At 31.7% G+C, this 26,961-nt stretch overlaps 1 protein-coding gene across 1 annotated transcript; it reads left to right on the plus strand.

The window, feature by feature from the left end:
• The first annotated feature begins 3,214 nt into the window (after positions 1 to 3,214).
• Positions 3,215 to 26,134, plus strand: LOC132919593 (mucin-2). The gene is made up of 5 exons (XM_060981306.1): positions 3,215 to 3,658; positions 19,792 to 19,947; positions 20,009 to 23,843; positions 23,996 to 24,214; positions 24,663 to 26,134. Exons 2-5 carry the CDS (start codon positions 19,820 to 19,822, stop codon positions 25,542 to 25,544), a joined length of 5,064 nt encoding a protein of 1,687 aa, XP_060837289.1. The 5' UTR covers positions 3,215 to 3,658; positions 19,792 to 19,819; the 3' UTR covers positions 25,545 to 26,134.
• Positions 26,135 to 26,961: the final 827 nt, after the last annotated feature.

The following is a 26,961-nucleotide window of genomic DNA, read 5'->3' on the forward strand; positions in this document are numbered from 1 at the left end:
CATAAAATAGCTACATTTTGTTTCAGTTTAGAATAAAGCTCACAAAATTGTATAAAAAATTAATATTATAGTTTGTTCAAAGTCCAAAAAAAAAAAAAATAAAGATATATAATACATATATATAAATAGTACAATATTCAACAAATCAGTTTTAATTAACTAATAATTACAATAAACAAAAAACATTGGGTTTCAATCAAACCTGTGAAATTTGATTCTTTTTATAAATTACTAATAATAAATATATTTTGTATTTGGTATAATATTATATAACACAATACAAGTCTATATCAGAGGTTACACAAAGAAGTCTGTAGACCCCCCTTGTGTCCATGTCAACGAAGAAAAAAAATGGGGCTGCATAAGATAAAAATAGGGGTCCTCGAGAGTTATTAAATCAAAAACAAGTGCATCGTAATTTTTACGAAAAACATGTGTGAGACAATGCGAACGAAAAACAACATTATAATTTTTCTTTTATTTTATCAGTTTTAATTTTCATTTCTTGTCGTTTAAATAATTAAAAAATTAAATAAATATTGTCATTATTATAAAATGTTCATTCCGTAGTAAACATTATTCAAGTAAGTAGCTCCGTGTAAGCTATTAAAAACACCATTATATTTATTTGTACAAATTTAATATTAAGAGTTCGAAAATTGAAAAAATTGATACCTACGTGGTTTACGGGAGAAAGACGTTTAGGAACCTCTGGTCTGTATGTACTAAAATTTAAACTATGTACATATAATACATAAATATGATAATTCAAAGTTCATCTTGATTCTTGATACATAAAGTACTAAAAACAAACTACTAGAAGGACTTTCTGGTACTCCCAAATCTTAAGAGGACATATAATTTTTCATCAATAAAGAATTAGATGGAATGTTTACTTAAGTTATTATTATATACCTTTGTAATAATTTTTTTGATTCAATTCTATTTTTTCAGATGACATTGCAACAACATTTCTTACTCCAATTCGCTGTCAGTACATACGTTTATTTTCTATTGGTGTCCTCAAGGTTTATGGAAATCATATTTAACACTACAATTCATAATAGATAGAAATTATGTCAATTTTTAAGGAATGTCTAGCTAAGATTGTACATATATTAATTTAAACATTTACTAAAGTAAAAAAATGATATTTGTAAATGATAATATTTATTATTGTATGTCTTGCGATGAAACAAACATTTTTTTGCTTTAATTTTCAACATTAATGATATTTTGAAATATTTTGATTTATCGATATCAAAATTTCATTGGGTAATTTTGAGTTTTTAAATTTATAATAATAAATTATAATATTATAGTCGTTAAAAAAATTTTAACTACATATAAAATAAATTATATTGATATAGTATTTATTATACTCATATAATTTTTACAAGTTATAAAATATTAATTGATTAATATTAACTGCTATACTTTGCAAAGTATCGTTGTTCATATAGACAAACTACGTTCTAAGCATACGACTTAGTATAGGAATATATTAATTAACCTAAGTATATAAATTAAATAAGCCGAAAACCACTCGTTTGAATTTTGATTCATTTTATCAAATATTAAAAAAGGTATATGATTAAAAATTTACGGAAAAAAATGATGACTTTTATTAAACAATAAATAAATATCGCCAAAGCCTCCAGAACACTCCTGAAAAAAAATTAAATTTTTAAAACATGAAAAATCAGAATTTGAATAAATTTATTAAAAACAAAAGAAGTGAGTATACTTCGTGAATCACCTATGTAAAAAAACAGTAACTATTACTATTCGAGGTTCATATTTGTATATAAATATTAGATTTAGACGATAATCACGGATTGGCTAAAATTAATTAACCCAATAATGGGAAGATTATTAAGAAACATTGTATACATTAAATGTATAATATGTAATCAAAATTCAAAGCTACTACCAGGCTTTATAAGTATGTACCTACATCACATTTAAAAGTGTTAGTCCTTTAGTAAAATACTATCATTAGACGCTGAATACGAAAAAAAAATGGTCAATGGTCCGAAACCACTTGGTACGATCCTCTGATTATAATTATTTTATCTTCATCCACTATATACTTACTATATTTATAAAATATAAAAAATTATAAGCATTAACTACAGAAATAATAATAATTATAGTATTTTTTTTTAAAGTTAGATTATACAATTATGGGGGTACTAATGTCTAATACATTAAGAACTGAAATTATGAGGTTTTTTTTTATAAGGAACTTGAAAAGTATTCAGTGAATGACATTAAATCAACACAGATACATAAAAGTAATAAAAATTGTGTTAAGTACTTATATCATAATAAATTGGAGACAATATTGAATAACAAGAGCTTTAGAAATTTAATAGAATAAGAAAATGTACCTACGTGCATAAACAAGCGGGCATTAAAATTACTGTAGAAACAACTATAGTTGTCATCAACATGAGAAAAATGTTTGAAATAGATATCGAGGAAAATATGTTAAATTAATTTCTTAATGATATCACAAAAGACGACATTTTTAATAAATCATTTTGTAGTCATTAATACATAATAAATTAAATTATGTCTGTGTAATAGTTACTAGATATGCCACAGAAACACTATATTATAGTATCTTTTACACTATTATATTGTTATACAATACCGTTCAACTTATTTCCACGTGCGATCTAATTCACAGGCGGTTGTCTTCATTATTCAACGATAATTAAAAAAAAAACCTAAAAGAGACGCTTAAAGGTTCTGTCGTACATTTCACACACGAATTTACAAACAAGTGCATCTAGGCTCGACGTTTCCCACGAATTCATTATTTTTTATTTTGTTCTTTTCGTTTAAACTTATACTATGTAATTTTATTACTTATTCACCAACACTTATTCGTATTGAAATCATTTTCGGCAAAACATTTCACATAATATACTTTGGTGTCTTTCTAGAATAATACGAAAAAACTCAAACGAAAATAAAAAAAATACGGACAAGATACGAACGCGGAACGCACACGCCACCGGTTCGGGGTCACCGCCGCTGGAGGGATAACGGAATCTTCGGTCGGGGGGAAGCCGACCTGCAGCAGCATCAGCCAGCCGGCTGGTCGCGGTGGTTTCCGCGGTACGTCCGGTTTCTGGTGGTGGCGCAACAGCCGCCGCCGTCGTCGCGTAGCTCCTCTTCCTCGCCACCAACACAACCACAGACGCAGCTGACGACGAAGACCACCTCCGCAGTCCGCCTCAGTGTCGTACAAGACGTCGGTGCCGCACAACGTTCGTAGCGCCATAGTATATTATAATATTCCAAACGCAAACCCCTCTGACGTGTGCGCGTAAGAATTATCACTTGGACGTATTATTGCGATTTCGTTCGTCTCAATAATAACAGTACCTAATACCGACGGGTACAACAGTAGTTATACTCTCCTGCGCGTCCACCCGCACTACCGCCGGAGTCGTCTACACGCACCCACCACACCCCACAAAGAAAACCCGCTACAGCCGACGATTAGGGGATTACCGGAAGCAGGTATTTCGGCCGTCCCAGAGGCCTGGCATTTTTTCTGTGCGTTCCCAAACACGATTGTTTTGACGACGCATCCGTCCCTTTCCGGTCACGAGTGATAAAGCCGACACATTTCTACACTGAGGTAAGAACCGAAGACTAACCGTATCTAATAATTATTATGAAAATGAAAATCCATAATATCACATTCAATACGCCGCCACTATTATATTACTTAAACTTCCGAAATTTATTTTAAATGGTTTGTGCGATCACTAGGGCATTGACTTGATATGTTATTTATCTATAAGCACAGTTATTAATAAATTTAAAGGTCTGCACTCTGCAGATGGTTTCATAGTTTTTGAACCAATTAAATCGTTTCAGTGTGGTATACTAAACTTGAACTTAACAAATCATAAGGACCTGGTGTTTATATATCATTATATTATGCACGTGCAAATCGAGTATATTATATAACTATACATATTTTGTGTATCGGAACTGCATTGTATAATAATTATGTAAACACACTTTGTTATTGTTCATTTTTTATTTATAGTCTAATATGTTTCAAAAAAATATTGTGAATACACTAATAGCCTCTATCTTATATGATTGACATTGATTATTCTTAAAATCAAGTATTTTTTTTTAATTTTAATATTAGTAAAGATTTTATCCTTAACCAACTAATGAATTGTTAATCTCTTAATTAATTATGAATTTTTTAGAAATAAAACTGAAAAAATTACGAGTCGGATTTTATTTATCAAATTTATGAATAAGTAGTGTTTTGTGATTTAGTTTTTCTTTAAATAAAAAGAACTGTTTTTCAACAACATAATAAGAAACCTATATAGTTATTTTAATTAATATAAAATTGAAATTTCAAACAATAATTATTATTTTTATTGGTAAATAGTGATAGTCTTGTAATTTTTATGAATCATTTTTTAAGAAACTTTAATATTTTCCTGTCATATAAAATGTCCTAATATGTATTAAGTAAAAGTATACGGTAAATTATAAAATGTTTAACCTCGCTAATAATTTATCACGTTATTTTGGTATGACTCAATACTAACTCAGACCATTAATACATATAGGTAAGAAATTCATAATAAATAATTTTTCACGAGGTATAATAAATAATAATTTGATCTGATTTTATTTTTATTCTTGGTTTTGGAATAAGTGTCTATTATTATAAAATATCAAATTTCTCACGATCAAAATATTGAAATGCCCGTTTTTCAATTTGTTTTTTAAATAAGAATTTGAACAATATTCAAAAGTTGTAAAAATATAGCATTTTACAATATCTAGGTACTATTATATTACTTATTAGTTTTGTATTGTTTTAGTCGAATATCTATTAAGAATTTCACAAAAATATTCTTTAATATTGTGTTTTTGCATTTGTAGTCACATATTGATATTAAACATTTCACGATTTGTGATGATCGTTTAATGGATTGGTTTTTTTGTTTTTTTTTTTTGTTATTAGTAATTTAATATAATATGATTAAAACTAATTTAAGTATAAACTATGTCTTTTTTGATGCGTTTCTCGTGTTTCGGGAGTTGGTATAAATAAGCCGCTACTAGGAAACAATTAAAGTAATATTATTGTCACGATACATGGTTTAACCGTAAAAAATAACTAAAAAGTTACAGTCACTGAAGGTGACATAGTTTTACCTTATTAATAATTCAAGAGGTTTTCAGTTTGCACTGAGTCCTCAGGACGGTAAGTTGACGTAGAATTTCGCTCAATTCGTAGCATTAATATTGGAACATTAATACGTGATAGAATTATGATATCTAGGTCAAATCTTTCCAAAATGTAGAAGTAAATAATACTATCGATAAGGTTTTCCTAATGTTTATATATTAGATATTTTATTAGATCTAATATTATTTCTATTTAGTGTTATTGTATGAATTATATATTATGAGAATAATATGTTACTTATATTTTAAAGACTATACCTAATTAATAGTTTCAATAATTTTATAAAAATATAACGTATTAGTTCATTATTATTGTATTTTTAGCAAGAAAAAAGTATTTTTACTTTATGTTTGCGTGTCTATTAAATTAAACTTTTATTTTGAGTTTGTCGGTTCATTGACTGTTCAAATGAAATGCAATAAAGATAGATACGTAACATATATAATACCTTCCTAACCTATACCTTCTACAAAAATACAAATTTTTGTTTATTTTATATTAATTGAAAATTACATTTATTTAATTTGAAATTTATTTTAAAAGTAAACCCCTTAAAAATGATCGTAACCGAATCCTTTTAAATATATTATCATTATTATAACAGAAATCTAGAAATTAAGTTATCCTTTTTATTTAAGGTAATAAAGAACAAAACGCTTTATGCGATAGGTATTTAAAATGTAATTCGTGTATACCGTATAGCATGGGTCATGAAATGGTGGCCCGCAGACAGCATTATATGTGTTATTGTTGTTAAATATTATTGTTTTTTAAATAATGTAAATATGTACTTAACATTTTGATGGCCCGCAAAAAAATTTTCCGATTTCTAATGTTGCCCTTCAAAAATATTATTTGGTGACCCCTGCTGTATAGGATGTTAATATTTACATTAATAAACCACATTATTAATTTCTATTATACTATGGAGATCTACATCTTATTGTATAATACCTACTCTATTAGTATCCGTCATGAAAATATTGTCATTCACTAGTATTATGTTTTTTATTTTAATAATATAATAGAAATTATATAATTATGGTCAATAATCACTATTAAACATTATTATATAGTTTGTTTCTTTATAGTATATATTGGACGTTAAAATTGCACGTTTATTCAACAAGATAATATCATACTGATATTATTGTTGTGGTGTCATCTTAAAAACTAGTTTTTCGTCAATGGTTTTTAATAATTTCTTGTCTACAAAGGCAACAACGATAATGATAATAATTAATATAATGTATATAACGATGTAATGAAGATGTTCTTATGGCAAATAATTATGCGCACTTTACGGCCGCGTTACACGTTCCTTAGCACAGCAATAAACGGCCGTCGACCCGTAAGCCATAATATACAAACCACTATAATATACGTCTACTTATAGCTATAATTATTTAATACCGACGCTGTAATACTGCAAAAACACCGGTTAGCCGATTCAGCGTAGTTTTGTGGCGGCAGTCGGACAGGCAAACATCACGGAGCAAATTATTTGAATTATGTAATATGTTATTTTACACCCTTTTTACACCTGCGTTCCGATCCATCAAATATCTGATTTGTTCAAGTCTGTTTCGCATATGTTTTACATATATGTACACGTGTATATAACATTATAGACGTATCGTATCGTAATCATAATTTCGTGAGCACTATAACTATTTCACATCGGTAAAAAACACAATATTCGATATAGTCAATTAGATAGGTATAGGGACGTCCTATAGTTTTGGGTATGATCTATATAATATACCTTTATCATAATATATTGATGCATAAAACTCGAATACAGACGAATGCATAATGTGCGCGTGTATCGATTTATACGCAACACAAAAACAGTACAACAAACTGTTATAACATGCATCTATATACCTATACTACTGTAATTTCCTAAACATCTGTAACGATCAAAAGATTCCAGTATACATCACTGGTCAATAAAATACAATGTTTTGGGTCAGAGAACACTGGATCGATAAATTTCCGTTGAAATTAATTAGCTGTTGTTGTCGTCAGACGTTTCTGACTATAAACTGCCGTAGAGTAACTGTACAATTATTCGCGTTTACCCGCCGCAAATGATGCATTAGTCAAAGTTGTTAAATTATACGGTTTAAAAATAAAATAAAACAACGAAGAACTAAAATCTGTGTCAAATTCACAAAATTATATATTATGAACGTATAGTTACTACATATTTTTGATAAATCGTTTCAGATAAATTTAACATACCGATGGAACTGTAGATATGAACGTGTTGTAACATAATTATACGACCTGAAGCTTGCACTACACTCTAAAGGGTGATGATAATATTATTATTTTTTCCAATAGATACTATTATTATACATATATATATATATATATAGTTATATTATGTTTAATTAAAACAGTAAATAATACTTAAAATAAACGCAATCGTCGTTCATGACGGTTATTTAAATAAAAAATAAAATCCTAAGCTAGCATTATATATGTTCAATTATACCTGTGTGGCATAATTTTAATAATACTTTGATGAATGATTGTACTTTATTATTAATAATAATAATAATCATATACCGTCAAAGTGTCGATTTTATTTAATACATTTTACCGCTGTTTTGCGTTCATTTTAATATATTAATTCACGAATACGCTCTCATCTTATTGAAATGTATATTTTATACACGTGTAAATCATACAGTATATTATGTAGATTAATAGATTATGCATATTATTAAAGTTATGAAATTGTATTTCTCGTTTGTAACGACGTTGTCATTTTTCGTTTCTTGTCAACGTGTAAATTGTAATCAACTTTTTATTCACGTCTTGACAATGCACAAGAGACACGTTGAATTCGTTATTAGTTTATTACCTACTCTTCTGTATATAAAAAATGATAATAATAGAGTTTTAGATATTTTACATATAATATTATACTCGTATTGTACGAATCGAGATCGTTGAAGTTTTTGTGTGATTTTGTGGTATAATAACCGCATTATATTATTATTTCCGTTTCATAATATAATTGTCCAACGACAGAGGCGAATTCCAATCATCGCCGCAATATAATGACTACAACAGTAAATTGTAATATATTTTTGTTAATGAAATTTCATCACCTGTGGTACATAGCGCAGGTATCATGCTGTGGACCGAAAAATAGCACCGTTTTGTTTGTTTATTATTTTTCCATTTAATTGTTATTATTATTCTGTCTAGATTGCCATGATGCGTATAGATAATAATATAAATAGAGATAATAAATCTGGCCAGTCGTGTATTATTTACGGGGTGGAAAATTATGAATCTATGACGTCCAATAATGAAGCAAGTTTATCAATTTATGATATCTTAAGAGTTGAGGGTATTGGAAATGTCTGTGTCCAACAAACAACATTACCTAATTTAGAAATATTTTATTTCTAACGAATGTCAATCGATTATTAATGCAATAAGAACTTTTAAAAATGTATATTATGAATACCATGCCAAGTGATTTACAGAACAATTTTGTCTTATTGAATTTTTTTTTTTCGTAAAATCTACAGAAATGAATTAAAAACGAACTTCAACATTTATTGATATCGTTAGATTTATATAAAAAAAAAGTCGATCATTCGAATACGAGCAGTTCAATTCAAATTCGTTTAAAGAATGCGGTGTTCTGTCGATGGTCATCGCTTGCGGTCAAGGGCTTAAATGGCGATTTATAGTTTTATATTATTATTATAACATATGGCTGGCATACCTGCAGCTATAGCAGTATAATATACACAACACGGCACGTCGATAACACCATAGATGCATTATTATTTATAATAACACATATATACTATATTATATACAGTTCGTATTCACTCGCGCATACCACGTAATATCGTCTTATCGCGAAGTCGACGAGCATTATAATATTATAATATACGTAAGTACTGCAGAGCATCTCGTTCGCCCAGAAGAACTGGACGTCGTCGCGTTATTAAATCTCAGCCGTCGGCCCGGACCGGTGACCGATCCGCACACGCCGCCAGTGTTTCGTCGACCCACTTTAGTGTTCCGAGCTTACCGCCGCCTTCGCCTCCTACGCACGAGACGTGCATAATAATAATACACGATAATGATAATATATTATATATTATACGATATTAATAATAACGTCTAATATACCGTCGTCTCCCGTAACACGTATTTAACTCAAAGTGTGTGTATACGCACACGTATATAACATTATATTATTATTATTATTATATTATGCATGTACGTCCCGAGTGGAGTATCAATCTTATACAAGCGACTAGGCATCTCATCAGATATAATATATATATATATATTATATGCGGGTATAATATATTTACGTCTGTGACGGATCTTCAAATCACACCGTTTCTCACCGTCCGTCCGTCAGGTAATACACCATTATAGCGCGTAGACACGACCGCCGTCGCCGCCTATTATAAGTTATAACGGACACGTGTGCTTGTGTGCCTGTGTGTATGTGCGTATACAATAATATACGAGTCGGCCGTCGCCGCCGCCACCGCCGTACAGACCTACATCTCGGACTGTACAATATTATTATATTTATTATTATTAAATGATAGGTAGGTATACGTTCGCGCGCGTCGTCTTTGGCCCGTTTCGATATCGTGTGTGTGTGTGTGTGTGTGTGTGTGTGTGTGTGTGTGTGTTATATACGTTTCATTTCGTCCGTCTCGTTTCGCCGTAATAGATTATTATTATTTTACGATTGTGTTTCGATCACGTCGTGTATATATGTATATATATATATGTAATATGTGTGTGTGTGTGTGTAAGTGTTGTCCGGAGACAACTCCGTCGGTCGTTCGCCCGAATCGCAACTGTACAAGTGTGCGCGCACAACAGTCGGCGAGTGAACGTATAAATTCAAACATCCGTCGGCCAGTTGCGGAGATGAAAAACGTACTGTACCTATATATACCTATATATATATATATATATATATAATATAATATTGAATGCGATATAAATGTATACGGTGTACACGTACGGCGACGTGAAGTACAATTATATTTAAAAGTAGGTAGTTTTTTTTTCTCCTCTTTGATTGTGACTCAAAAAATAGAACAGTTATACAGAACATTGTCTATCTCTGCCCCCGTCGCCGGTCGATAATAGCACTGCGGTTTTCCGGACTGTCGGTTTTTTCCACCCGAAGCCGTTTGTCAACCACCCGCGTGCGAAAATGCGACGACGACTAAAACTATTATGATACCTACGCACGTGTAGAACATGTCGTTGAACTCTCCCGTGTCCCTTGGTAGATGTGTCGGTTCGTATTAAATTATACCAACTGCACATTATATGCGTATGAATATTGCACACGGATTCAATTCACAGTAACACTTCGCGCAGAGAATCGGCTTTAGCTATACAATATGTTTATTGGTTGGATATACGCCTGCAGTCACACGACGTGTTATTGTATTGATAAACGATGTACATATGCATAATAATTCACTCGTATAGGTACACATTGTAAAGTAAATGTAATGATGTTTTGATTCTATAATATCATGAATATATTATTACGTGTACGAATATTATGTATATATTATGTGTAATGTGTATAAGTGCACCATAAAGAAACATTATACTATAGTCGATCCAATATTGTTGGATTTTATTATTTCGGTTTTTTCATATCTCAACGTTACTTTCGTAGTGACGTTCTTGGTATCGTATTCACGTGGTCATTCAGCTGAAACTATACTGACCGTTTTCTTTGAAATTTAAGTAGCCCAGCATTCCATTGAAATATAAAACAAAAGTTAGACCTTCTATATATAATATAATATGTGGTACATATGTTTAATTTATTTAAAAATATATCATACATTTCTTAGAACTATTTCTAAAAAGGACTAAAATCGTTATTTTTCTAAAATTAAAAATTCTCTATTATTTTTAAAAAAATATTAGACTTTTTTTACTTCTTTAAATAGAAAAAAGATCAAATTTTCTACCAGAAACCACCTTCAAAGTTGAAAATCAAATTATTTTTACTCCTCCAAAAGGCGATGATAGACAAAAACGATCAAATTATTATAAAATCAATAGATTCATAGCTGCGCTCAGAATCTAAGTTAAATGTTTGAAAACCTATTAATCTATATATATATATATAATATTTCAGTATGATAAATATTACGCATACATTTATTTGTATACGTTTATGTAGTTTTTTTTTCGAGGCAGGATTGGTTAATCCATTTAATTTTTGTAAAATTTTATTAGCTTAATTCATTTAATTGAATTTAGCTTGGTATCTTGAGCGGTGAAGCCACTTCCGAGGACACTCCTGATAATATGTACTTTTTTTATCAAAAATATTTTTAATTATATTACCTATTCGATTGGGTAATGTAAGTATTTATTTGACATTTTTTAAGGTTGTTGATTTACACGAAATTATAATCAAGTAAAATATTAATACGAAAAATACAAATCTTAGGTGATTTTAAAATAGCATGAAAAAAAAATGATAATATCTATGCGATTATTTGTTTAGTTATTATACTTATTACTAACATGGTATTACGCAGTCTACCGCATGAGTAAGACATGCAATTATTGTTAGAGTTGTTTTTAGGTATAGTGATCGAAATCGATGTACCTATTACTACACTATATCTATTTATATATATACTATAATATATAATAATAACACTGTAACACGATATACATGCAAATTACATAGTTGAATCATCAGATCCACACGAACCATATTATTTTATTTAACCTGGTAAAATATTTTGCTTAGATCTTTATCACTATATCGCCGAAGCATCGTGTTTATTAAATACGTCATGGTTTTATACTTTATTTGAACGTTAATACTAAGTTAAACCGGTGAAGCACAAAGGGTACAAGAGGTCTTTGACTTACGGTTCTTACTAATTGTGGTAATAACACGTATATCTCGAATGCGGTATATTAATGCACCGTTATTCCGATACACTTTTTAAAACACATTTCAGACTGTCTGGAATATATTTTACGATAAAGCTACACACACTTTCAATTTTTATGAACATTTTTACTTACTTAACAATATTTATTACGTTTATATTGTGCATTTAAAATTGAAATGTATATTTTACAATATACCATAAACTTATTAAATAGTATAACGATATTTTAAATATTATATTATATATTTTGAATTCATATTTACCTTAGACTTGTCCTCGTCATTTAATAATGTCTTTGAATAAAAATGGATATTTTTATAGATATATAACAATATTTTGCATTGTTTGTTTTAAATTAAATTATGTAATTGAAAAATTTTAGCTGAAACCATTATCAAAATCAAAGTAAATATAAAAATATGAGATATAAAATTATTATATTATTTTAAATTGACCGACGCGTCAATTACAAAAATAGTTTTGTTTATTATTTAAATTATTTAAATAATACGCTTTCTCAGCAAAAATGTATTTCTCATAATACTTTAAAAAAAAATGTAAATAATAGCATAATTTATCGCATGAATAATTCATAGCAATATTTATATTTTGTAGTTTTGAGTTTTTCTCCATTTTTTTTTTTTTTTTTTTTAGGCATATTGCAGTAGTTATTACAGCAACGATACGTGATTGTATATTTTGACGGTCCAGTTCTATTAAGAGCTCATTGGATCGTTATATTCGTTATATTTATACACTGCAGTTCTGCATAAGAACGATTAATATCAATGTGTAAATTACACTACGTAATCAACAATTCAAAAGTATAATAATTATTGTTATAGCGTTTCATACAGTTCGGGATCTAGAACTAGTAGAACTGTTGACTTAACTTTAATTGGATTTTAAGCTATAAGCACGACATTTTTGTAAAAATGTTTTAAGTTTTGTAATTTAAGAGTAATATTGCTGAAAAAACATTTATTGGTACTGAATTATATTATATTCGTATACGTTACTAATGCAAAGTTACATCATTAGAAATTTTACATAAAAAATATCGTCTTTGTGACCATCGTCACCTCAACTAAAGAGGAAAATATGAGATCGCATTGATATAGTTGTGGTGTATCAAAATTATTATATATTCTTATACACGGGTAGGTATTTTAAAATATTGTATAGGTAATGTAATCGACCGTTGATTTTGTTATCCGGGTCGTCAGAGACGTTCTGGGGTTTAATTTCATTTGTATGGGATATTTTTACATTTTTTTATTTTTTTTATTCTATTCATTTCCATTCGTGTTCGATCGGTTTAACAACCAGCTTGACGAAAACGTATTTATTGTTATTCGTTATTATTGTCACCTTATCGACCGGAAACGACGATGTAAGTACACGGTGTTTTACCTGCCGACAGTTTCCGATAAATTGCATAACGAATTCTCACGGTTTTACTAGATAATGGAACATACCACGCGTACCACCGAATATACTTCTATGTCTTATTGTTATCCGCGATTGTCGTACCAGGTATGATTATTGTCTCCAGGTGATTATTTTGCACCGCGGCGGTGACGACATGACGTAGTGTTGCAGGTGCCGTGACTGGTCGGCCATCCAAAACATTTAGCTCGTCGGCGATAATATAAGTACGTTTACCGTCATCGATACTGATTCTTGTATAACGCGCATTTATCCGACTTGGTATTTTTTTCTTCTTCTACTCATTGTTCTCGAGTATGTCAGTATTACATCGGCAGCGGCCACTGCGGGTGTAATAAAGACGTGATGTGTCGCCACTCGCGGAGAGAATGCGAATAGAACACGAGTATAAGATAGCCGAAGACGACTATGATGATGACTAAACCTCGTACAGACGTACGTAATAATATAGTAATAGTTTACTGTGACGGCGGATCGAACTGTGGCGCGTAATTCACGGCCTGCCGCCCAACCGTGTATGATATTGTTCTCCGGTTCATCGGTCGTCCATTAGCCTGAATGAGCGACATTGTGCGAAGCGTATTGTGTACCTGCTGCAGTAACGAGATGTGTTTTAATGACAGCTTTTAGAAAAATCGATGACAATGATGTCATCATGCGAAGACAACGAAGATCGACGATCGACGAGACGAGAATAATATGCCAGAATCCATGACGCGCCATCATACAACGCATTCTGTACCTGCATGCAGACGAGGGGTACATCGAATTAAATATTTATTCGTAAACATCGAAATCTAGGCCAATACCATAATAATATATGATCTGTCGCGAGTGATTTTCAAAAACCATTGGTGGATATTTAATGCGTTCCTTTAAAATAAGCCAGGAGGCCGCAGTTATGTTGATCTATTTTTTTTTTTTGCAATGCATTTTCACTGATTTATGTTTGTTCAATTGTAGTATAGCTATAATCTTCCTTTTTAGTCGCACGCAATGAACGATTTCCAATTAATCGGTCCTGTAGAAATCATCTTTATCAAATTATGGCAGCCGTCAATTTGATTATTGCGTCTATCGAACAAGATTGGAATATAGTTTAATACCTGGATTTGAAACTAGTACGAACAAAATTTTTCTCTCCATTATTTTTAATAACGACTATCGATGTAGAGAAGATACAATTTCTCAATTTGTAGGATACTTATCTAGTATTGAATGAAGAAGTTTTGTGTTATTACCTTGTGTATAGTTATATAAGTTATATAAAAGAAAAAGCTTCTGATTTTGGCACTCTAAATGCAAAATTAAATTTAAAAATAGTGCGAGTGTCTACTGTATTGTTTTAAAAAAATATTGAAAAAAATGTACTGACTTAATATGCTTACTGTCTAAATTGTAGCTAGTAAATACAGTCATAAATAATTATAACAGGTAAAAATACACAAAAAATAAAAATGCAAACGCAAAATATTAAATAAAATTATTACATAATTTTAAAATAAAAGAAAATGTACGCTGTAGGTATTTATGATGATAAATATTTTTATTTTTAAATCTTAACCTTTAACAAGATGTAAAGACCAGTTATTATTGTTATTAATCAACATTTAATTTAAAAAAAATAAAAGTTATAATGTTAAATTGTAAAGCTAATGATAATTTTATAATTTTTATAGTTAACACAATATTGTTGACTAAAGTTTATTTTGTAAAATTTTTATAAATTTCTTCAGGATTTTCTACATTGAATGCTTGATGTAGTGAAAATGAGTTGTTAAAGATTTGATGTAATTAAGTATACTTGAGACAGACGATCACTAAATATTTGGTTGTTTGTCCTTTGCATGTTACTATAGGTTGATATTGGTTCTTTACTGATAATAAGAAGCGCGTTACATTTAATGCATCTAACTGATGGATGTGCCCTATTTTCACTCGAGTGATTACCATTTACTAACACAAAATTTAATTTTATGAAAATATATAGTTTCGTTAAATGTATACTAAATTGTTACCTCTACATGGACATTATAATTACAAGAGTATTAAACTTATATTCATAACAAAAATAATTGATTTTAACCATACTTCGAATCATTAAATAATAATTTATACAGTTGAAATTGAAAAATAAAATGTATGCACCACAGCTATGTTATGAGATTGAAAATACATAATATTAAGTTTTATTTTTTTTAAATGTAAATAATTTTTTATGTCCATCAACTTCTACTATAGGTATCTACTATTACCTGGGTATTTAACGTTTAGAATAATGAAAAATAATAAATTAAATTTATTAATACAAATATGAAATATAATATAATAATTGTCTACATTTTAATTATATGATAGTTATAACTTATGAGTGAAGATTAAATTATAACAATAATGACTAATTATAAAAATGTATTTTTTCAGGAAAAACTAAACAAATATTACTACTATTTATAAATATATTTTAATCGAAGGTATATATCTTTAAATTTATATATCTCTACGTATATAGTGCTTTTATTTAATAGGACGCTACACGCTACCCCAGTCCTAAATAGGACCAGTGAATTATCGAATTATCTACTTAACAACTTAATGAACTTTACTTTATTTTCGTATATTTAATATTAAATTTAATTATTCTAACTAATTTTCACGAGTCTTGGGTTAGTAAAAGTTTTGAAACTCGGCGGGCTAGTATTTACCCTATCTGGCATTGCGCTGCCCAGATTAACGAAACCATGTAATGGTCAACAGAATGCGCTACTCTAAATGTAGTGCTTGTATTCATTTAAAGGGTATTAAAAAAAAAAAAATTATCTTGAGCGAATTAAAAACTATATCATGGGATTATTGTAAAATCACTACCTTTTCATAATTCAAAGAGTTCATTATCAGCTGTACTAAAGATAGGTTTTATAAGTTCAATTATTTAATCTATTCATTTTTAATATTTTATTATTTTATTGTATTTATACAAAAAAAATTATTTTATTCAACGAACAATTTATCCGTTCAGGCATAGATAATAGTGTCATCTATTTTTCTATATAATTTTGTATTTTAATTACTATTGCTGCTCCTATATCATTTATTCACCCAATGACAGAGTATATTCACATATTCACATTACACATTACAAATGTCCTTTGCAGATTGAAAATAATAAATAAATGTTATTTGAATTCAAACTCGTCAACAAAAAGACAGATTGGTAAAAATGTATTTATACTTTAAGTATTATTAGGTTAGACTAGTGTCTATTAGACATATTATTAAATTAGATTAAAAAATAAATAACGAACAAAATATTACTTCCATCATAATTACACATATAATAAGTGCCTATAACTGTATTTTTTTCAAATATGTACTCTTATTATTTTTTTAATTGTCGTAATAACAACACTAGGTATAACATTTCTAGTCATCGCGTGTTAATATAATATGCACAGTTGTACAGTTATGTCCAATCGGCGTTCATAAAGTTACATCATCATCATCAACAATTAAATGTATATTTTATAATTTATTTTGCATAATTCAATAATAGTAGTTATTGTTTGTAGTAATGATTTAAGCAATTTTTCTACAGCCCTGGATAGACCGGTTAAACGACGATACGTCGATAACGGTTTTCTGTTAGACATGCTATTTGTATTTACAGAGATACATACAATATGTACTTAACGTTACTTTTAATTTAATGTTTGTTTTTGGCAGGGCTGGGTATAAAAAATGTTTGTCTTTTCTACACCTCATCTTGAGATCATTGACCCATAAAACAGAATCACTATACTTGTTTTTATATGGTAAATGATATCGTCAAATGTCAAATGAACTACAGGATTTGTATATTATTTTTATTACATGTCGGCGTTTTATGTGATCAGATTATTTTCTGTTACATACGTAGATTGGATGCTTGTTTTATATATTCTTATAATTCTCATGATTTCGTTACATTTCTCTTTTATGAATTTCGACGAAGTTTATGGGATAATGCGGTTTTATGCCTTATACTCGTAATATAATTGTTTAGTTAGTTACACATTTTAAATTAGTATTGATTAAATCTAATCAAATAAATATACATAAAATATTACTGCTTAATTAAATAATTTAATTTTAAATGTTTTAAAAAAACATTAAATATAGTAAATAAACTATATAAAAAAAAAAATAATAATAAATACATAATTAAAAATATGTAAATTCATTATGACATCATTAAAAGCAAGTATACTTGCTTAAATGTGCTATTTCATAAATAATATTGAAAAACATTTTAAAATTATTAAATTTTCAATCGGGCAGTGAACGATTTTTTTAAAATATACATGAATGATACGTGTAACTCAAATCATTGAAAAAAATATTATACGTCCTAAAAATTAAAATATGCATATTATAATATGATTCGTTATAGTAATTTAAAATACATTGACAATTTGAGTGATTTGATTTTTTATTATATAAATATATTTTTTTATTATAAGCGTTATGTTGATTTTTTTTCTTTTTACATTTTCATTATTACCTAATTTTCTTTATACGAATAATCGATTGTTACAGTTTTTTTAATAATGGTTAGTTTGACCGTGTGTTTAGTTGACAAAAAATCAATTAACACGACATAAACATCGATCCGTGGAAATTAAATGGAAAACAATTGTAATATCGCAGACTAACGCGAATTACCTACATTTTGATACAATTGAATCGAATACGAATCAAATTTTGTTTTTTTATTTTTCGTAAACCAATTGAGTAATATAATATTCTATTGAATTTGGTAATCGCACGAGTACGTGTAGATATTTTAGTCAATCGATTCGCATTCATATAGACGTATTTACATGTGGTTAAGAAGTGCAATACGAAGAAAACCTTCAAAAAATAAATTCGGATTTGTATTAAAAGCATTAAGGAAAAATTCAATTTTTGATTCGTTACGCATAATAATATTTTTACATATTATATCGCATTTTTTCTTAGCCATCAAGTATATTTGTAATATTATTTCAATGATTTTCACAAAATTCATTGACACGAATTTGAAAAAGGTTTAAAAGCTATGGTAACATATTAACCCAGTTTGTAGAGAAAATTGCCCGTGCAATTCGATGGAATCTAGTGTTGTCGAATGATAATCGCGATGGGTAAATATTTCGCACAATAAAAATTGAAAAAGAAAAATATTAAAAAAAAATCGTTTGATAAAACATTCTTAAAACGATAATAATATACATTTTTATTTTTGTTGTGTGTTGTGTCCTCCGCGAACGAGCCAACGTTCGTCTCGCTTTAACATTGGCACAAGGCCGATATGTCATGGAAATATAATATCTTATGTCCATTAGCCTCTTGAAAATAAGAAACGACACAAGTCGTTGACTGATTGTTGTCATCGTGTTTCATCAAACACTCATGATAGATAAATGTAAAAACTACAGCCAGTTATTATTCTTTGGCGGCATAAATTATATCTTTGATAGATCAAAATCACTAATATACCTAAATGGAAGTACCTAATGACCAACCGCAGTCATTGAATAAAACCTATTGCCCTCCAAATTGAGCATCTTGCATACAAAATCTTTATTATTTGTATGCTTAGGACCTTTAAAAATATTGAATAAATAAATTGCAATTGTAATTGAAGTAATAAATTATTTAAAGTGTACTATTTAAGTAAGCCTATTTTCCTACTTTATACCTATGTATAAAAATATATGTTCTACAAATGTTTAATATAATTACATCTTGTTTAAATGAGTATATATATCTAGCTATATTTATAAGATTTAAAAAAATATATTTTTTAGAGTCTAAATTGTCAATGTGTTATAAAAATTTTACATTCACAGTCGTTTTCACGCTCTGGTTCATGCAACCTATCTAAAACAGTTAATAGCATACAAGTATATAATTTAGCGATGATTCGTACTAGTTTGTTTTTACAGTTAAAATATTAGATCATGTTAGAAAAATACCTCGGAAAATATTCTTGTTGTACTATTTTTACTATTTTACTTTGGATCATTAAATTATCAAACATTGACTCTTAATAATTTAGTATTAATTTTTAAAAACAATAACAATAAAAAAATGAATAAATATTATGTTTTTTAGGTTTCCAAAACTAATGTAAGATTCAGACATGGCGGGTACCGATACCCGATGGCTATTGATCCTGTGTTTGCTATCTGCAGCACAATGTGTTCCTTCCAAGGTAACGTCTCAACCAGAAACAGATTCCGAAGACTCAAGAAGAGTTCTTGGTTCAAGGTTTGTTAATAAATATTTAAAATTATATAACCAGAAATTAATTTTTTTTTATTTAATTTAGTGTGGTAACGTCTGTATCTGTAATAATGGATCATGGAAATGGCACAAAAACATATTTTGCCGATGGACAAAGTAAAAACGTGCATAAACCTACTGATACCATAATCGGTAGTCCTGGAAATTTATTATCGCCAGACCGTTATGAGTTTTATACATTTGACGAAACGGGAGATTTAGTTAAACGATTAATGACATTAGATGAAATACATGGTTTAATTGCTGGAGCAGATCCAGAATCAGTAATGGCTGATGCTTCTCCTACATATTATCATGATGCACTAGCGAGTCATTCATCGGAAGCACTTATGCACTTACCCGCTTCAGATCTCGAATCACTAGATGCACCAGCAGTTCACAAGGTTTTAGAAAGTGTACAAAATGTATTGAAAAATGAAATGGCAGCCAACTCAGGTAAACCTATTCCTTCTATGCCTAGTACATCTTTACATCGCCCTGAGTCAGCTTCCGCATGGTCAGCCTTATTCCCAGGTCTAATTGAAACTCCAGATGACGTAGCTCATCTTTCCGGATACTTGCTTCCGTCCAAAACAACTGAGTCAATAGACACACCATCGACTAAAAAACCATTGTCACATACTAAGGCACCGTTAGTATCAATGCAACCTCAATCAACGACACTTAAATTGCCATCGTCGTCTATAAAAACACAATTGACCACTACAACAGAAAAAATAAGGTCAACACCAAAGTACTCTACTGTCAAACCTGAAGTAACAACGAAATTCACTCCAACACAGTCAACAACACAATGGACAACATTTAAACCATCAACAACTAAAAAACCTTTTAAGCCAATACAGTCATTTGAGAAGCAAAAACCGGCACTGCAAAAGCCAATTTCAATGTTGCATTCAACTGCTAAACCTCCTATTATTGCAGATAGTCTTGAGATAAATAAAGAAATGTCTGCTTCTATATCAGATATGCTGTCACAAGTGACTGACAGTCAATCGTCCAACCACAAACCTTTACAAACTAATGATTTAGTAGAAAAAGATAGTACATCAGATTATGTACCAGAAGAGAGTTCGCCAGAATTAAGTTACTATAGTCCAATAGCAATGTCGTTGAGCACTGGTGGCGCATTGAAACCAGTTACAGAAGCTTTAACATCTGCAAGAAAACCTCCAACTACAATGTCATTTAAATCTACAACTACGGATATACCATTTTCGCAAAAGACCGCTCCTACCATTACAGCAACAAGATTTTCACCACCCAAATCTAATATCACCAAACCTCGACCATATACGAATGCTACTACAGCCTCTTATATCACAAAGCCATCATCGATGAATAAATATACTGCAACTACTCCTCCAACTACCAGAAACAACTACCATTATCCACCAAGTAATATGTCAACTAAATATATGCAAAAAATTACACAAACTACTCAAACTTACCCAAACAAATTACTCGACAGTTTCGTAAAAGTTGTTAACAAAACAATAAATAATGCAACTCTTAGCGTGAAACAACCAATTGATACATTTTGGAATTCCACAGAGGAGACAAAGAATAAATTCGTTAAAGAGCCTGTTAAAGTTTTCCAAAGCAAAGTCACTTCATCTCGACCAAACGGCATAAATCGAACAAATGTCACTTTGTCAAATCGCATACAAGAATTAAAAACTACGGCTATTCCAAATTTCGGATTTGGTTCGTCTACCACTACGGTTCGTAGTCAAACAGAACCCGATAAATATGTATCAGTAAAAGTGGAAGAATGGCCAATTACTGCTCAACATCCAACTGCCTACCCTTCAACTACTCCATACATGAGTACTGAAAAATCGTTCTTTTCTAGCAATAGTCAGTCACTGAATTCTGTTACGGATGCTAACGTCATTAGAGATTTAATATCGTATTTTATGACTAAAACGTCAACAGCTTCCAGTATCTCCACTAGTACCGCATCTCCAACTACCGTCAGTGCTGAACAAACACTGACTGCAGCCATATCAACTACTACACCATCGGCAATAACTACTGTAACTGGAATTCCAATATCAATGATATCGTCCACAGTTAGAGATTTAGTGACACCCTCAACAACTACTACTACGACAACAACAACGCCAACTACAACAATATCAACGAAAACAGAAGCTACGACAGTGGAAACCACAACGACATCAGCGTCAACGACAGCAGTAATGGAAGCGGTAAAAACTGCCGTGGAAGCTGCAGATACAGGTATAGTTTCAACGACGACAACTGCGGCGTCAACGAGTGCTGCGAATACGATAGCGGTCGGTACAACGACTGTTCAGATGACAACTGGCACACCGATAACACAGACGACGGCCAGTGTAGCAACAGGCTCGATATCATCCACAACAGCGACCGGAACCACGATTGATAATGCGACCGCGGTTACATTTACAACACCGGAATCGGAAACGCAATACGTACCTGTGACACATTTTTTGCCAGAATTACAACTAAAAGATAGACCAGAAATTGAAAATAACAACAGTGCACCGGGCGTAGATCTGATGCTCAAAGACGGTATAAATGCGGTAACTAGTATGTTGCAAAACACACAAAAGCCAGCGGTGGCAACGGTTCTTGAAACGGACTACCAGGAAATGGGTGAGCGCCCTTACGAAAAATTGTCTTCGGTTGAGAGTAAACAATCATCTACCGAACAAACCAGCCGGAAACAAGCAACGGTCAAATCAGACTTCGACGAGACCACCACATTTACCATGTCTGAGAACCCAGCAACACAGGATTTCTACGACTTCACTACAATTGCAGCGGAATCGGTCACCAAATTCCCAGAGCAAAACGATACGATCGCCGCGGAATCGGTAACTACCAACGACACAGAACAGGTTTTGCGTAATTCAGAACTAGGCTTGGAAATGCTGACTGTGTTCAATGTTAGTTCCACCGATGGACCTGGACAAGCGGCTAAGTTGGCTGATTTGTCATCAGAAACGCAAGTGTTATTCGACACTACTACGCCATTTGAAAACCGAGGCGCCGCTACCAATCCGGCGACCGATATTGAAGAACCTGTAACTACAACGTTTACCCTTTATGTCCCTCCAGTGACGAAGGATTTGACGGCGTCAACCGTAACTGTGCCGTCTACATCGACCACCACGACGAAACCACCTTCACCAGCACCATTAGTGAAAGCAGCGACCGTAACACCAGCATCAGTAGCAACAGTAACAGAAGCATCAGTAGCTACAGCAACAGCATCAACGACAACAGCAGCAGCAGCAGCAGTATCAGTCACGGCGTCAGAACCTGAAATCCAAAACTCGACCACGCCAGCAGCCGAAAACTCTTCCGCGGCAGTGGCAAACTATACCACTTGGTCTACGCCAGCCGTAGTCACGCTGCCGCCTGCGGTCAAATCACCTGGACCTTCATCCAATGCGTACAGACCACCAATGGCTAATAGTGCATCTCCGTCTACAGTCGAGCTGCATCCTGCGCCGCACGAGAGCATGGGCATGGAAGCTAGTGTAGCGTTCTTGGGCGATGACGTGCGCCGATTTGCCGACCTTTGTAACGAGCTGTCGTTCAAAATGTGGACAGCCGTTACCGGAAAAGGTCAAATAGCGTCTAGAAGTCTGGTGCTGTCTCCCTTCGAGCTAACCGCCATGCTGGCTATGGTATTCTTAGGTGCCCGTGGTTCCACTTCCGGTCAGATGAACGACGTACTCAGGCTTGATGATATGGTGACATTTAATCCTCATCAAGTGCTTCGGAACATAACGCATTCAATAACGAATGTCAACAATCCAGGAGTGGCCACCGCATCTTTTGTCAGGGAGATATACAGCCACAAGGTAATATAATTGTTATCATAGTAATTTTTTCGATATTTGTCATCCAAACTTAGATTTAATAATATGAACATTATTTTTACCTCTCAAAATACTTAAATGTGTTTTTGTATTCACACGTTGTCATTATTTAAACAACTTTTTTTTTTATTCAGGGAAATGGAAAAATATTGGAATTCTATAAAGAACGAGTACAGCAGTATTACGATGGGCACGTAGAAGAAGTTGACTTCAATGCAATTGGAGACGTTTTAAGGAGACGAACGAATTTATTAGTCAAAAGACAAACTTTGGGTCGTGTTGTGGAATATCTTCGTGGATCTGGCTTAAGTTTGACACCGCCATTTGCTGCATTCAGTGCTAACGTATTCCAGGTAAAAATATTTTAATTAATAATAATTTACAGTTGTTAGAAGTAACTATTAATAAGAAGTATAAATCTAGTAAAATATATACTAACAAAATAAAGACACTTTATGGACATTAATTGATACGAAAAACAATATACATCATAATATATTCTTTAATAATATAATATTATCGTTCTATTATCACTCTGCATTTTGAATTTACTTATTTTAAAATATTTAAAGGTGAAAATATCATCTAGGGCTCCACGTAAGGTAAACTTAAAAATATAACCCAAAGTGATAGCCAAAATAATATTAATATTCAATCTCCAAATAGTTCAATGATTGTAAATTGTATTAATCACAATGTTATATAAGATTATTAAACAAACAATAATCGTTTAATAAATTTGCGGTTTAAAATTAGTTTGCGTCTATCGCACGTTACTTATGCGTCCCGTTCGTGTTACAGACGAGTTGCGAGAGCGCGTCAACCGAAGGCCGCGACGGTGAAATGTACTTCGTGGTGAGACCGTCGACCAGACAGCGACGGCTGGTCCCGGTGCCGGCGGCCGTGTGGCGCAGCGGGTTCCTGGCCGGCTACGAGCCCGGACTGGACGCGACGGCCGTGTGCCTGGGCCCGGACTCGGCAGTGTCCACCATACTGGTGCTGCCCGGCCAACAGGGCCAGGTGGCTCCGGGCGACGGGCTCGCCCGACTGGAGCAGCGGCTCATCGAGACGTCCTACCGGCGAGGCGGCTGGTCCCGCGTGCTCCGCAGCCTGTTGCCCCGGCCCGGGCTCGAGCTGCAAGTGCCGCGGTTCTCGCACCGGTCCGTGCTGAACGCCACGGCAGCCCTGCAAAAGATGGGCCTGCGCGACGTGTTCAGCGATCAGAAGGCAGACTTGCGCGGCGTCAACGGCCTGTACGACCTGTACCTGTCCGACATGCTGCAGGTGAACACGTTCAGCACGTGCGGCGAGGACACCATCGGGGCCCGACACCACGTGGAAACGTATCCGGCGTCGCCACAGCGGATGGGTCGCGCCGGTCGCCACGGTGGCCGAGAAAGCGGTCGAAACGACGACGACGACAGTCACACGAGCGGCGACGACGAAAGCCTCACGAGCGGCGACGGAAGTATTCACGACGGCGGTCGCCGGAAACGCGACGCGGACGACCTGCCGCTGCACAGCCCGTACTCGCATCTGCCGCTGAACCTGCGACCCAGGCAGGCGAGGCTCCCGGACGTGCCGAGGCTCCGGTTCGACAGGCCGTTTTTGTATCTGGTCCGGCACAACCCCACGGGAATGATCATCTACTTGGGCAGGTTCAACCCGAGGCTGTTGCCTTGAACCGTCGTACAGCGACCGCGATAATAATTAACGAAATCGTTGTTGTTAGTTATTGTTGATATCGTCAAAAAATATAATCTAGCGTTATAACTATGTACACACTATTACACTATTGCCAAACGATGATTTTTTAAAGTGAGTTTCTATTTTTAAAATATAAAATTGACCGCAAGACATACCTCCGTTTTTGCAACCAAAAATTGACTAATTTACACACGAGTATAATATATTGTGTTTGGCATTAGGTTTTATGGAACTAATCCGGTCGATTTCACTGACATTTAACAATAAAAGTATTTAAAAATGATCCATTATTGATATTTTTCAAATAATTTTGTGATCTTGGTAAAATCGACATCCTAAATGTTTATTTAAGTTTAATATTATATACGATAATCTTACATTTTATTTATAAAGGTATATTTATTTTTATACGTACAATTTATCATTATTATTATTATTATTATTATGATTATTATCATTTTTCAATTTATTATTATAGTAATAATTAATTATACTAAATGCGTTATTAAAAAAATTGTGACACGCTTTGTGATATATATTTTGGCAATGTAAAATTACATATTTTATATATGATAATTATATTAAATATTAGATTTTTTATACGTAAAATAAGGTTGTTCCTAGTTTTTTTAAACGAATCATGTCTACGTTTTTTTTTTATACAGAATAAGTAAATCCATGATTCCGTTTTTTTGTAAACTTTTATTATAAATAAATTATCATTTATAATAAATTTACACCAATTAATAAATCTGCAGTTGAATTTATTTTAGGTTTAGTCAAAATTATAATTATTTGATTATTTTTTTTGTAATAATAAAAAATTAAACAAGTACCTGTCTATTGTATTTAATTTGTACTTAATTCAATTTGTAGGTTGATTTTATTCAAAGGGCAACAAGTTTGTGTCTTTAATTTTATTTAATCGTTATTTATAGAATAATCAGTTTTTGTGTGCTTATCATATTATTGGTATTAAATTAACGTTTTTCAAAATACGAACAATTCCTCAGGTTTAGTAGTTATGATAAATAATTATCGTGTTATATTTTTTTTTCAAAAATAGTAAATAATATAATAATAATATTTGTTTTTTTATCATCAAAAATTACACATACAAATCTTATACGTAAGTCTCATTTCACAATAATGTATAAACAAATATTTATTGCCGTCAACTGTTGTGTATAGGACATTTTATAATATTGTTGTAAATTTTATGGACATAATATTGTAATATTGTTGATTGGTCAGTGATAAACTATTATGCTGATGACTACGTCAACATAAGCATTTAGGAATAATTACTGATTTTAGAACACTTAGTTGGAACACAACTCGATCTGGGTATCTTGGTATCATAAGTATTTTATTATTGTACATCAATGGAATA

The sequence above is a fragment of the Rhopalosiphum padi genome, chromosome 2, assembly GCF_020882245.1.
Source record: "Rhopalosiphum padi isolate XX-2018 chromosome 2, ASM2088224v1, whole genome shotgun sequence".
Classification (NCBI taxonomy): Eukaryota; Metazoa; Arthropoda; class Insecta; order Hemiptera; family Aphididae; genus Rhopalosiphum; species Rhopalosiphum padi.